At 45.3% G+C, this 15,780-nt stretch overlaps 1 protein-coding gene across 1 annotated transcript; it reads right to left on the bottom strand.

Moving 5' to 3' along the window:
* Positions 1 to 989: 989 nt before the first annotated feature.
* Positions 990 to 6,794, bottom strand: LOC306932974 (carbohydrate sulfotransferase 3-like; the record flags this gene model as incomplete). The annotated part of the gene is made up of 3 exons (XM_079514945.1): positions 990 to 1,686; positions 2,729 to 3,184; positions 6,715 to 6,794. The coding sequence occupies 3 exons, from the start codon at positions 6,792 to 6,794 to the stop codon at positions 990 to 992; spliced, it is 1,233 nt and encodes a 410-aa protein (XP_079371071.1).
* Positions 6,795 to 15,780: the final 8,986 nt, after the last annotated feature.

Below are 15,780 nucleotides of genomic sequence, written 5' to 3'. Positions count from 1 at the left end.
AGTCCTGGATTAATTAGATAGGCCCAAATTTCATGTCTGTCTGTCTGTCTGTCTGTCTGTCTGTCTGTCTGTCTGTCTGTCTGTCTGTCTGTCTGTCTGTCTGTCTGTCTGTCTGTCTGTCTGTCTGTCTGTATCTGTCTGTCTGTATCTGTCTGTCTGCCAGTCTGCCTGTATCGCTCTCCCTCACTCTAATAATAAGTAATCTGCCTATTTTTTCCAAAAAAGGAGAAATGGAGCAACCTTACGTCAGGACTGGGAAACTGACCCAGTATTTAAGTTCAGCAGAAGCATTCATGAATGAATCATGCATGTTGGAAACACACAGAATACATAGAGCTACAATTGCCATTTGCTCAGGCAGACAGCATGTCAGGGTGCCCACTGCCCACATGTAGGGGTGCCCACTGCCCACATGTAGGGGTGCCCACTGCCCACATGTAGGGGTGCCAACTGCCCACATGTAGGGGTGCCCACTGCCCACATGTAGGGGTGCCCACTGCCCACATGTAGGGGTGCCCACTGCCCACTGCCCACACCTTCTTTTCGCTCCTATGCCACCAAAATGTGGAACGCCCTACCAACAGTCATTAAGACATGCAAATCCCTTGACTCCTTCAAAACCGCTCTCAAAGGGCACCTACGGATGGCTGCAATTCGAAACTGGCCCCCGTAAAATCTTATTTTGGGTGTGGAAACGGTACCTTTTGGCCACCAATCCACCTTTCATGTCATTGTTCCGACCTCCTGACAGATATATACTTACTAACACTATCCCAAACTCTAACCCTAACCTCGGTCTTAACCGGCCACGTAGGTCGATAACCTGCAGTCTTAACCGGCCACGTAGGTTGCTAACCCTAACCTCAGTCTTCACCGGCCATGTACAGTAGGTCGCTAACCCTAACCTCAGTCTTAACCGGCCACGTAGGTCGCTAACCCTAACCTCAGTCAGGGCAGTCCCCCTGCAACAATTAAAAGCACAATCTTTGCTACATCAGGTACAACGGGTCAAGCAGGCTGACGGACCTATTGACCAACGTCTTCTCATCGTCCACAAGGCTGTACCCAAACAGTTCCATGGTCGGCCCGCACACCATCTGAACGACCCGGGCCAGCTCGTACGGCAGGCTAAATCTCCACTTGTCCGCCTGCTCCAAGGAGTTCCTATTGGTGGAGAAAGGATTGATGTTCGCCGGCGTGGTCTGCGTGTTCGTCCGAATCCACTCCCTGGCCTGCGAAGTGAACGGTATCCCCGCAAAGCTGTAAATCTCCTCTGCCTTCTGCATGGGGTAGTGGGTGACGTCCTCGTAGCGCAGCAGCATGTAGCGTCGCCGAAGCCAGTGAGGCCGGCTCAGACCCACGATGGCCGACATGCGGACGCTGTCGCATTCCCCCTTCAGCCACTTCACGTGCTCGTCGTCCTCGGGCACCTTGCCCTGCCGCGCCCACGTCTTCCACGTCCTGTATTCATCGGGGAAGGTCGCCATGCGGGACGCCAGGATGGCCCGGGGGTCTCGCACCAGCTGGATGACCCTCAGGTCCAGACGAGGGTCTTCCACCAAGGGACGCAGGATGTCTAGGTGGCCCACGCGGACGGTCTTGATGGCGCGGTGCTCTTTAGTGAGGCAGGATTGGGACGCCAGGGCCAGGTTGAGAGGCCCGCAGCTTTGCGTATTACACTGGTTCCTGGGTGAAGAGAGGGACATATAGCTTAGTGTGGAGTCAAAACAAGACTCTCTGGATAACTGTATAGTCCCGGGTTTCCAGAAGGTTGCATACTCGTTTTCTGTTCGGGTTAATTTTCCTGCAGCATTGTTTGATTGGTTCTGCAGACGATTTGAACCGGAAACACATATGAGGATGTCATATTTGTTTCCAGTGCTGCCAGTAAGCCAAACTAAGCTGTGGGAAAGTAACTGGATCAGGAAACAAGTATGGTACTTTCTGGATACCCCGCACAGAGCCTACTGTGAAACGCTGTGGCTTCCCTCTGCAATTGCAACGGCTTTCAGACTGCAGAATTAATTTGCCTGGCTGTTGAATCCAAGGGCCAGTGAGGCACTCCAACGTTGAAGCACTGGGCCCTAGTGGTAAGAGGAGGGACTACAGGCGGACCCGTGGATTCATGACTGGGAAACCCCGTGCAGCTGGGCTTTAACATTGAGCGCTCGGTTGCACTTCCGCATTTGACCACCAAAATTTGGTTGGCAAATGCGGAAGTAGACGTTCTGAGACGGTCCTTCCGGGTGCTTCAAAACGCCACTGAGCAACTTCCACTGACATGAATAGCGGAGGGGGCGGAGCTTCGCGCCAGATCAGTCTATATCCTTTTATATACTATATGGTTGAATCCCCCTATGTATAATCTTACAAATATATCCTTTTATATTGAGATACAGTGATAAGCATATACAGTATAGACAGAGCAATGCCTATACATCGCCAATGATAATGCTAATATGCTAATATGCTAGTTTTGTGGTGACATTTAAAAGCCTATACGGGTTGTGCATATAACCACACCCCGCTTCTGTGGCTAACGCGGGGGGGAAAAAAACGAAATGGAATTGTATTCTATGTTTAAAATCTGCTGTGAAAATCAATACTATAACAGACCAAACCTGTTCTACACAACTGGCCCATACTGGCTCTACTCATCAAACCTGTTCTACACAACTGGCCCATACTGGCTCTACTTATCAAAGAAAGTTATCAAAATCTGCAATACCACACATCCTTGAGCTCTGCAGTGCAGAGAGGCTTTTTACAGAGAGCCATACTGGACCGTCTACCGAACCACTCGGACGTCATGTGGTTCTGAGGCAACGGACAAATGAACTTCTCCAGAGGCGTGAAGTCGCACAGGAACAGTCCCCGGAGAACGTCCTGGTAGATCCCTGCCAACACCGACCCGTTGGTGACCCTGATGGCCTGCAGCTTTGTTTCCACGTGCCACATGGGTTCGTACAGATAGAACATATTGTCGCCGTGCTGGTTGAAAAACTCCCCCACGAACGTGGAGCCCGTCCTGGCCGTGGCGAGGATTAGGATGTGCTTGTGGCCTCCGCTGTGGCTGTTGGCGTCCATGATGTCTTCCTCCTCCTCTGGCTCCTCGGAGGGCAGACCCTGCTGGGTTTGTGGCGTCGGATGTGGAGTCACTCTCTGGATCAGCTCATGAGAGACCCTGATGAGACAAGATGGATTGATTAGCTCACATTTCATATAAACTAATTCAGCGTACAAACGCCTCAGCATATCTACAGTACAATACAGTAGGGCATTAAGCAACTAGTCGACTAGTAAACTAGGCAACTAGTCAACTAGTAAAAATGACTAGAAGTGAATGCCCTACAATACAGTACTCCACCGTCTTATGTTCATCCCTGTGAGGACGCATACTCGCTTATCACCGCGGCATGATGTCATGTTGAGTATGCATGGGCCTTAAAATCTCACCCATTTATACTTTATTTTGTTAGATTTGCATGTCCTTTCTTTGCTTAGCACTTAGCCCGCTAGCATTTATTGAAAAATTCGGATCTAATTCACGCCAGCATTTTTCCCAGTCAAGCTCTTATTTTGAAAAGCCACATTTCGAGACTACCGGAAGTAGTATTATCCTAGTAAGTTGAACAGGTCTCGTTCAACTGTTGTTTACAATATGGGTCTATGCCGGGGCACTGGAGAGCTCCACATCGCCGGCTCTGTGACATCAATGACCAAAAATGCCATCTGGGACAAGGAATAGGAGATACAGGCGATTGAAAGAAACGGATATAATGGATTCTTATGGTGCCGATGATCTAAAATGGGCGACGGAGTCTTGTGACAGCAACAGCTAGCTAGCTGCCCGATGCTAACGTAAGTAGCATTATGGCTTGATCGATCGAATGCACTATAATAGCGCAATTGCCATTAATCAAGGGCAGACCTGGGCATTGTACGGCCCGCGTACCAAATACGGCCCGCCGGCTGACTCTGACCGGCCCGCGAAAGATTACTTGATAATCAGAAAATAAAACATATTTTCTAATTACCTTATGCGGGTGGACTAAAACCGCATCTCTTTTATTTTGAAGCCCATGTATTCTCACAGTGCACACAATCTGCACGTCAACTGTGCACGTGAATTGCGTGTGATTGAGAACTTGTCTTCCTTCCTTCACCCCCCTCATATGCGAAAATGTCGGCTTTTTGGCTTTTGGAACAACGTCGGTGAATGCAAATAGCCATGAAGCATGCAGCTCCACAACACGGTAGGTGCAGGCGCATGCTTTGATTACCAAACTCCCTCGCAGGAGGACAAGTTAAATCCCATTATGCTTCATTGCTTTATTTAACCCACTCTAACCCGCCTCGCCAATAAAGTTAAGATGTTTTAAGATGCTGCCGTATGGCGGTGTTGCGCCCCGAATGTGGCATGCTTCTGAAGTTCAGAACACTTGGGCGATGCGCCGTGAGCTTGTGGATCGTCTGTTTTCGGCACACAAGTCGACACCGTTGAACCACAAAGTAAATCTGGCAGAACGAACGTGCACACATCAACATACAGCGCCTTATTATTGTTTTCAGAACGTCGTTGTTTAATGGTTGTGACTCAACACTCATCTCTCGCTGAGTCGCTGATAGTAAGCAGCGCGCCATGGGTTGTGAAAGAGAGCTACCTCTAATGTTCTCATTGTTAAAAGAAAATGCTAGTATTTACTTTACAGGACTTGTAACTTAAACAAAAACATAGTTTTTAACTGGGAAAGGAAACGTCTCAAGCCTGCAAGTAGAAAGTAAAAAAATCACACCCATGTGAAGTGAGGGGCACTCTTATTGTACATCATCATGATGTAAAATAGTCACTCTGCCTATAATTTGAGTCAAATGTTTCACATTTTGTTTACCATTGCTTAGCAAAACAATGCCAATTACTGCTTTTTATATAGAAATAAAATTGATATTATGCATAATTAAGTTCAGCCTTTTGGCCCGGCCCTCCAAAATATTTTCTGTTTCTCATGTGGCCCCTTGGGAAAAATAATTGCCCACCCCTGATCAAGGGCAATGGCGGTAAGCAAATAGGCTTCAATTGACCTACATCTAATTAATTAGGCATTATACTGTAGGTTGAAAAATGTCAATATGCATGTTATTTTCATTTCTTTCTACTTTTTGTCTATGTTGAGTCGGGTGATGCAAATTGAAATGTCTTTGCACCTGCAAAATTGAATTGCATTTAATTGATGTTACAGTCAATGTTCCCCCTAACGGGCGCCTGTGCGCACACACGGCTTCAGGCGCATAACAGATCTGCACAGTCATGATTTAGCAACACCAGAGATATAGATTTGTGTAATGTAGTAGATTTGTGTAATGTAGTAGACTTGTGTAATGTAGTAGACTTGTGTAATGTAGTAGACTTGTGTAATGTAGTAGACTTGTGTAATGTAGTAGATTTGTGTAATGTAGTAGATTTGTGTAATGTAGTAGATTTGTGTAATGTAGTAGACTTGTGTAATGTAGTAGATTTGTGTAATGTAGTAGACTTGTGTAATGTAGTAGACTTGTGTAATGTAGTAGACTTGTGTAATGTAGTAGACTTGTGTAATGTAGTAGACTTGTGTAATGTAGTATACTTGTGTAATGTAGTAGACTTGTTTAATGTAGTAGACTTGTGTAATGTAGTAGATTTGTGTAATGTAGTAGATTTGTGTAATGTAGTAGACTTGTGTAATGTAGTAGATTTGTGTAATGTAGTAGACTTGTGTAATGTAGTAGATTTGTGTAATGTAGTAGACTTGTTTAATGTAGTAGACTTGTGTAATGTAGTAGACTTGTGTAATGTAGTAGATTTGTGTAATGTAGTAGACTTGTTTAATGTAGTAGACTTGTGTAATGTAGTAGACTTGTGTAATGTAGTAGACTTGTGTAATGTAGTAGACTTGTGTAATGTAGTAGACTTGTGTAATGTAGTATACTTGTGTAATGTAGTAGACTTGTTTAATGTAGTAGACTTGTGTAATGTAGTAGATTTGTGTAATGTAGTAGATTTGTGTAATGTAGTTGGGTTGTGTAATGTAGTAGATTTGTGTAATGTAGTAGACTTGTGTAATGTAGTAGATTTGTGTAATGTAGTAGACTTGTTTAATGTAGTAGACTTGTGTAATGTAGTAGACTTGTGTAATGTAGTAGACTTGTGTAATGTAGTAGACTTGTGTAATGTAGTAGACTTGTGTAATGTAGTAGACTTGTGTAATGTAGTAGATTTGTGTAATGTAGTATACTTGTGTAATGTAGTAGATTTGCAAAGTGGTTCTGGTATTTCCTTGCAGCTTACGGCAATGCAAGTATTTTATAAGTGTTGCACTGGCCGCCCAGCTGCAGCACAGTCGGAAAACAAGGAAGTGAGTTGATCAAATAGAATCCATTGTCGTGTAGCCTACCGCTTCGTCTATCTCTCGCTAAAATGTTTTCAGAAACATGTTATTTTTTAGAGCAATGTTTAGCTGTAAATGACATTGTGTGTGTGTGTGTTTACATGGCTGTTATGTTGGAAACAGCAGTAAATCAAGCGGGGTAGGGAGCAGCAGAGCGGTATAGAGCAGAGCGGTCATTATCAAGAAACAAGAAACAATCTGTGTAATAAAGGTTTATAACAGTGTACAACTGGAACCAAATGGACCCGTAACTTCCACTGCATCTCAATATGAAGGCCACCTCCCTCACCTCGATAAGATGTTGGTCTCCTGTTCGATGATGACCAGGGCCACGATGCAGATGAAGATGATGGCATACTTGGTCTTCATTCTTAACGGTGGACCTTGAAGTGACGTCTAGTGTGTGTTCGCCAACGGCTCCTGTCTTGAAGGAATCTGTTCACTCAGCTCTCCTCCATTCATCGCTGTTCGTTCAGCAGACGCCTCATTCTGGAATATAGCAGCGAGATGGAGGGTAAAAGACATTTACTAATAACGTACATGGTATTCAACTTTGTTCCGTCATTTTGCTTAACACTTTTTCACCAAGGCCAGGGCCGGATCTACCATAGGGCACTTTGGGCACGTGCCCAGGGGCCCTTGGGCACCAGGGGCCCCCAAAAAAAAAAAAAAAAAAAAAAAAGTTTAGATTTTTTTTTTTTTTTTTTTTTTTTAGCTCCACAGAAAATTTCTCTGCTAATCCGAATGAAATAAATGGTGTCTAAAAAGATTAGTGTTTTATTGTTGGTGAGAAGGGCAGCTAAAAAGTGCAATTGTGTGTAAAGCAGCAACAATGCGCTAGATTGGCTGTCACTCTGGGGGGGTAGGCGACCGGAAATAGGCCAATATAACGGCATAAAACTGCCCCAAAACGGCTCCAAAACAGCAAAAATGTTGCGCGCGCGAAGGGGGGGGCCCTTCGAGCTTCAGTGCCCAGGGGCCCTCAGAGGTGTTAATCCGGCCCTGACCAAGGCAAAACATTAGCCTTGATGCAGACAGTGTGGACCAGTGGCGTGCACAGATAGACACTAGGTGGTGCTAGAGTACCTGCCCTTTGCCCTCCGGACAGCAATGTGCCCTTTTGGGAAAAAAAGGAAAACAAAAAAGTGGACCATGGTGAAATTGATCAATTCTTGATGAAAAAAGCCTCTAATATATTATTTATGCCCCAACATCTGTAAATCTCACACTGTTAAGGCAACCAGCCGGTTCCACGCGCTGCACAAGGTGCCCTTCTTTTCACTTGAGCACCTGCCCCTCTAAATGTCTGTGCACGCCACTGATTATTGGATGGGTGAGTATAGCCTTCTTTCTGCGTGCTGTAATGTGGCCTTCATCCAACGTTAGGTCTGTTGGGACATGCATGATATTCCACATATGCCACATATAGCAAATTGAAGTAGAATTATCAAGGAATATGGAGAATTTTGTATATTAAAAAAACAGTTCAGAAATCACATTAAAAAATATATATATATATATATATATATCTTTTTTTTTCTCAAACGTGCGCCATAGATGTGATAGATAGTGATAGATGTAAATAGATAGATAGATAGATTTCTGAACCATTTTTTTAATATACAAAGTTCTCCATATTCCTTGATAATTCTTCTTTGCTATATCATCCATCCTTCTATTATCTCCCGATGAAACGATATCAATTATTGAAGACCTAACGTTGGATGATGGCCACATTACATGGGGGGGGGGGGGGGGGGGTAGCCGATCATGTTGTGAGCTTGTATAGATCAGCAGTTCTTTTGTTTTTAGCCGGATGTCAGGGTTAAAGTGTTTAGCTATAGCTACCCAGTGAGCCTGTTTTTAGCCGGATGTCAGGGTTAAAGTGTTTAGCTATAGCTACCCAGTGAGCCTGTTTTCAGCCGGATGTCAGGGTTAAAGTGTTTAGCTATAGCTACCCAGTGAGCCTGTTTTCAGCCGGATGTCAGGGTTAAAGTGTTTAGCTATAGCTACCCAGTGAGCCTGTTTTCAGCCGGATGTCAGGGTTAAAGTGTTTAGCTATAGCTACCCAGTGAGCCTGTGGCCCATGCATATATTATGCCACATATATTCCATGTTTGGGATTTCAATAATTGGGTCTTTAATATCAGTACAGTTGCAGGAGAAAAAGGGCCACTTAGGTGAATGGGTGCGTAGGATACTTGAGAGCTACACATTAGGTTATTACAGTAGGCCTAGATAGATAGATGGCTTCTCAGAGGCTGTGGCTGTGGCTCAGGATGTAGAGCAGGTCGTCCAATCCATCGGTCGGCGGTTCGAATCCCGGCTCCTCCTGTCTACATGTCGAAGTGTCCTTGGGCAAGACACTGAACCCCAAATTGCTCCCGATGTGCTGGTTGGTACCTTGCATGGCTTCCGCTGCAATCGGTGTATGAATGTGTGTGTGAATGGGTGAATGTAATGCACAATCTATGTAAAGCGCCTTGGATAAAGGCGCTATATAAATGCACCATTTACCATTTACCAGAGGACAGTGTTATTTGAGGACAGGAGGATTATTTGAGGACTTGTTTGTCAACAGCTTAAGTTGTGGTTCCATTAAGGTGCGGTGCTGTAGTCTATGTTGATGATAAAGAATGAACCTATGCATGACGGGACAATATAATTACCTGACAGTCAAAACAGATAATTATGATGAGTGTTTAATGCAGGGCATGGCGCAGGGGCGGCAGGTTCCTATAACGGCAGTGGGTGCCCCCCGCCCCGCCTCCCTGACCCCCCCCCCGGCCGCAGCGGGGGAAAAAAACATTTTTTTGGTACTTTATAATTTACATGTTGCTAATAAATACAGTGGTGCGCGCTTTCAGTTCACAACAATTAACGAACACATTAAATTGTTTCAGCATCTTGTTTCAACATTTCAGCATGATCAACAGTAAATAATTAAATTGTTTCAGCCATAAGCGGCGGGTGGATTTTACCTTTAGCTAGGTGGGACGACGACGACGACGCAGATTTATTTATTTATTTCCCCCAGATGGTCTAACAATGTCATGATTTGACCAATTTATTACCAATCTCGTACACCATTGCTCACGAAAGCAAGATCCTTGACCCAATTACAGCCACTGCATCTTACCTTTTAAAGTAAAAGTAGTCTGAGGAAAAGGAACAGTTCTGTTCCCCGGACATTGTTTTGGGATATTTTGGCTGAGATGCAGCTCTGTTTGTCAAGTCTCAAGTCATGGCTCTTTACAGACGGGCCGACGGTACACAGACAGCAGCCTCTCCGCTGACTGTGTTAGTGTTGTGTTGCTGCAGGAGACGGAGTGTGAATGAACCGTGCGGTCACTGGAACAAAGCCACCGTATTAGCATTTGAATACCTGTTCTGTGAACACCGTAAAGGTGTGTGGCTGTGCCCATCTATGGCTGTGCCTATACGTGACAAAATGACCAGGGGGAGGGGATCTTCAACTTAATCTCAGTGGGTGCTATTTGGCTTATTATTTTTTCAGTGGGCGCCCAAGCCCTCAGGCACTCCCAAAGTTGACGCCGCTGGCATGGCGTGATTAATAGGAATGCAGTGTCACAATAGTTTGACGCAAAGGTGCCTAACCCTGATCAGTTGGCGGTCCTTCTCAACAGATGACATGCCATGTTTTCATCTTTTCCACTGTGGTCACATACCGTTGAGTTGACTCACACATACCGTACGACGTAGTGCTGCAGGTAGGTATCACGTACAGTACCACATACTGTACGACGTAGTGCTGCAGGTAGGTATCACGTACAGTACCACATACTGTACGACGTAGTGCTGCAGGTAGGTATCACGTACAGTACCACATACTGTACGACGTAGTGCTGCAGGTAGGTATCACGTACAGTACCACATACTGTACGACGTAGTGCTGCAGGTAGGTATCACGTACAGTACCACATACCGTACGACGTAGTGCTGCAGGTAGGTATCACGTACAGTACCACATACCGTACGACGTAGTGCTGCAGGTAGGTATCACGTACAGTACCACATACTGTACGACGTAGTGCTGCAGGTAGGTATCACGTACAGTACCACATACCGTACGACGTAGTGCTGCAGGTAGGTATCACGTACAGTACCACATACCGTACGACGTAGTGCTGCAGGTAGGTATCACGTACAGTACCACATACCGTACGACGTAGTGCTGCAGGTAGGTATCACGTACAGTACCACATACCGTACGACGTAGTGCTGCAGGTAGGTATCACGTACAGTACCACATACCGTACGACGTAGTGCTGCAGGTAGGTATCACGTACAGTACCACATACTGTACGACGTAGTGCTGCAGGTAGGTATCACGTACAGTACCACATACCGTACGACGTAGTGCTGCAGGTAGGTATCACGTACAGTACCACATACCGTACGACGTAGTGCTGCAGGTAGGTATCACGTACAGTACCACATACCGTACGACGTAGTGCTGCAGGTAGGTATCACGTACAGTACCACATACCGTACGACGTAGTGCTGCAGGTAGGTATCACGTACAGTACCACATACCGTACGACGTAGTGCTGCAGGTAGGTATCACGTACAGTACCACATACCGTACGACGTAGTGCTGCAGGTAGGTATCACGTACAGTACCACATACCGTACGACGTAGTGCTGCAGGTAGGTATCACGTACAGTACCACATACCGTACGACGTAGTGCTGCAGGTAGGTATCACGTACAGTACCACATACCGTACGACGTAGTGCTGCAGGTAGGTATCACGTACAGTACCACATACCGTACGACGTAGTGCTGCAGGTAGGTATCACGTACAGTACCACATACCGTACGACGTAGTGCTGCAGGTAGGTATCACGTACAGTACCACATACTGTACGACGTAGTGCTGCAGGTAGGTATCACGTACAGTACCACATACTGTACGACGTAGTGCTGCAGGTAGGTATCACGTACAGTACCACATACTGTACGACGTAGTGCTGCAGGTAGGTATCACGTACAGTACCACATACCGTACGACGTAGTGCTGCAGGTAGGTATCACGTACAGTACCACATACCGTACGACGTAGTGCTGCAGGTAGGTATCACGTACAGTACCACATACCGTACGACGTAGTGCTGCAGGTAGGTATCACGTACAGTACCACATACCGTACGACGTAGTGCTGCAGGTAGGTATCACGTACAGTACCACATACCGTACGACGTAGTGCTGCAGGTAGGTATCACGTACAGTACCACATACCGTACGACGTAGTGCTGCAGGTAGGTATCACGTACAGTACCACATACCGTACGACGTAGTGCTGCAGGTAGGTATCACGTACAGTACCACATACCGTACGACGTAGTGCTGCAGGTAGGTATCACGTACAGTACCACATACCGTACGACGTAGTGCTGCAGGTAGGTATCACGTACAGTACCACATACCGTACGACGTAGTGCTGCAGGTAGGTATCACGTACAGTACCACATACTGTACGACGTAGTGCTGCAGGTAGGTATCACGTACAGTACCACATACTGTACGACGTTTGAACTGTACAAATTAACTTCTTTCTCATTATGTGAAAGTAACTGTAACATCAGTTAACTTATTAACGTTCTGACATTTAACAAGGAGTGAAGCAATGCGTGCCAATTAAGTTGGCAAGTTTAGTTTATAATTATATACATATAACTCACGCTGTTTGCTTGAAGATCTGTCCGTGCAGAGATCCGCCTGTCAAAATGAACTGCTCTACAAGCTCATCGCGGTTCACTGTTGTATAGACGCCTTATCAGACGACGTCACACTGATAGCCTACGAAACAGCATGCACGCGCATAAAGGCAGCAGAAGAACACCACCTCTCATAAGATGCAATGGAAAAGTTATAACTGCACTCACGTGTAAAAAATGCCCCATCAAACTTTCAGATGCTGTTTTTCTCCCAGTGTGGAGGAAGAATGATTAGGATTTGTATTGTGATCTCTCGCCCTTGAAATATATAATCATTGGTTTCTGTTGTGTTTGAACAATAATAGCAATTCAAAACAGTTGTCCTCAAAACCACACCTCCAGTCGTAGCCCCATATGTGCCCTCTCCCTACGCTCATTCTGTAGCTCCGAGATGAGGTCACACACAGGGCCCCTCCCACCCCGTTCAGAAACTGCGCATGTTTCCACAAGGAACGATTCTTACCCTTTTCTAAACAATGAATCAAAAACGTGAAGCGGAAGAAAGGGTTTACACTAATTCAAATTTAGCAACGTCCAAGAAAATCCGAGTTTAAACGGTTACGAGCGTTACAGCGGTTGGTTTAGTCAGCCGCTTCCATGTTTATCAAGGGATTCGTGCGTGTGCGCGTGCATGTCGAATGAACTGAAGTCAGTTGGAAATGTTCGACCAGGGGAGGCGCTAAAGCTTTTCAACTTCCTTGAAAAACATGCTAAACAACCGCTAGACGCTCGTGTAACCGTTTAAAGTTGGATTTTCTTGTACGTTGCTAAATTTGAATTAGTGTAAACCCTTTCTGCCGCTTCACGTTTTTGATTCATTGTTTAGAAAAGGGTAAGAATCGTTCCTTGTGGAAACATGCGCCGTTTCTGAACGGGGTGGGAGGGGCCCTGTGTGTGACCTCATCTTGGAGCTACAGAATGAGCGTAGGGAGAGGGCACATATGGGGCTACTCCAGTCGCTGTCATAAGAACGGGAGGTGCGCTCATGATCACGGCAGCAGAGCCTGGTTGTCCACGGCTGCACGCGCACCTGCAACCCATCAAGTATAATTTATGCTTAGTCCCGCGATGGTGTCGCGCACGCAGACCTCTAGGCTCACAACAGTCGCATCTGTGATGCGATGTGAGCTTGTATATCAGCTGTTCTCTGTGCGCAGTACTGTTGCGCTTTGAAGTATAAATGTCTCCTAGGGTGCATCTCACTAGCCAAGTCACAAGAGGAGGTTGAATGGACTGAAACCAGCGCTCCCCAAAACAACAGGTTTGGAGATCTGTTGGGAATTGATTACATCAAACAGTCACCCGTGCGCCCAGTCCCAATGTTTGTAAACAAATAATTGGTCTATATAATTTAAAGCTTGGGAATCCTCTGTGCAGGCTATGATGACGTATTTCGATATTTCCTGTTGCCTTATATGGTGTGGAATGGGCGTGGATGTTTCATAAACCAGGCGACACCAGGCGAATCGCTTGGGAAAAATGCGGAAAGCGTACACTCGGCGATCCGCACAAATTAAGTGATTACACCAGCTTCCCTGAATAACACGGGAGCTAATCGTAGGTTAAGAGGACGGATTAATATGATATCATTACGCATCTCATTTACACTGTGGCGTATTTCTCCTTTGTGAATGAGGACCAATATGTCTGCCTTTAACACAAATTTAAAGGGTAAGACCACTTTTTTAGAGGTTTGGGTTGTGTAGTCAGAGATGGGCAGTATTTTAAATACTTTTTTGTATTTTGTAATTTGTATTTTGCTGGGATGGAAGAAATTAGATGTATTTTGTATCTAAATACTTTCAGATCTAGTATTTTCTGTATTTCAAATACATAAAATACTTTTGAATGTCATTTTACACAGCCTCAGGTTTAAACTGTAGGGGCAAAACACATGCACCCACACACCGTGGGCACATTTGAGCCGACAGGCGCGGCCAAAGGAAGCTGACTGACGACGTCTTTCCGGAGTTTTAGACAGCTGATGGATGGAAAAGAAGCTCCACCCCCGCGGCTGACTGCCTCGACTGACAGATTCCCGGAAATGCTCTCCTCCGCGGCAGTCAGCCGAGGGGGTGGAGCTTCTTTTCCATCCACCAGCTGTCTAAAAACTCGGAAATGACGTAAAATACAGCTTCTTCTGTCCGCGCATGGAATCTAAAGTGTGCTTAGGCCCACACACAACACAACACAATGTGTGATGTCACTTCTGAATTGGCTTACACTTGGTCCTCATTCACAAAGGAGAAATACACCGCAGTGTAACGTATGCGTAAACAGATACTAAATATCATTGTATTTCTCTGTCCGATCACGCTGCGATTTGCTCCCGTCGTATACAGGGAAGCTGGTGTAATCACTTCATTTGTGCGGATCGCAGAGTGTAGCCTTTCCGCATTTTTCCCAAGCGATTCGCCTGGTGTCGCCTGGTTAGAACGCCCATCCCACACCATATAAGGCAACAGGAAATATCGAAATACGTCATCATAGCCTGCACCGGGCTTTAAATTATATACAACAGCCGCGATGAGCTTGTAGAGCAGTTAATTTTGACAGGCGGGTCTCTGCATGGACAGATCTTCAAGCAAACAGCGCAAGTTTTGTATATAATTATAAACGAAACTTGCCAACTTGGCACGCATTGCTTCACTCCTTGTTAAATGTCAGAACGTTAATAAGTTAACTGATGTTACAGTTACTTTCACATAATGAGAAAGAAGTTAATTTGTATTGTTCACCACACAACCAAATGCTATATTAAAACTCGGCAATGATAAAAGGCCCTATTGATTAGTCTACTGCGGTGATTGATTCCCTGCCCTGCACTGTCGGATTTGGAAAGCAAATATATCCAGGACATGCATGGACACAGGACATATTTTCTTTCTTTTTTTTTCTTGTGGGATTTGGACTTAAGGCTATATTTCATCCGACCCAACTACGTTGTATGTTTCCTCAGCTGCAGGTAAGAGTTGGCTATTCTGTGTGGCGTCCGCATGTGATCAATATACATATTATAAATTAATACCACGACGCAAATGGAGGCAGATAGGTGCTTGCAGCAAATGCATTTAGGCCTACGTGAAACTTTAATTGGCTGAGTCTCTGTCAACATGCTGATCAGCGAGTTACAGTGGTAATAATAATCATCATCAACAGCCTTTCTTGTCTGTCTGTCCGTCATGTTTGTGAACAAGCGCGAGTGGAGGTGAGCTGGCTTAAAACTATGATATGACTGGCCGACTTTCAAACACGCTGATGCCATTCATTCAAATAGGCTAATGTGGTCTTCTATTTTTTATATAGGGCTAATCCCCCCTCACACACACACACACGCACCGACAGTCAGACTGACTCAAAGGAGCTCCATAACGAAACAATTTAAATAGGCCTATACTGCAGACATTACTACACTAAACAACGTTGGATTCGTACAGTGCAGAATGCAGATAAGTGTATGTTCTTATTATAATTGTGAGTTTGTTTTTTAACATGCAGCGCGAGTCCGCGAGACTGCGAGAGCCGATCTACAAGCTCACAGCGCGTTGCACTGCGAGTAGAAAGCTGTCAAGTGAGCAGCGCAATCGCGCATGCTAGAAATATCCTAATAAATA

The sequence above is a fragment of the Electrona antarctica genome (genome assembly GCF_951216825.1).
Source record: "Electrona antarctica genome assembly, chromosome: 11".
Classification (NCBI taxonomy): domain Eukaryota; kingdom Metazoa; phylum Chordata; class Actinopteri; order Myctophiformes; family Myctophidae; genus Electrona; species Electrona antarctica.
The sequence above is the reverse complement of the archived record's forward strand: the minus strand, read 5'-3'. Positions and strand labels throughout refer to the sequence as shown.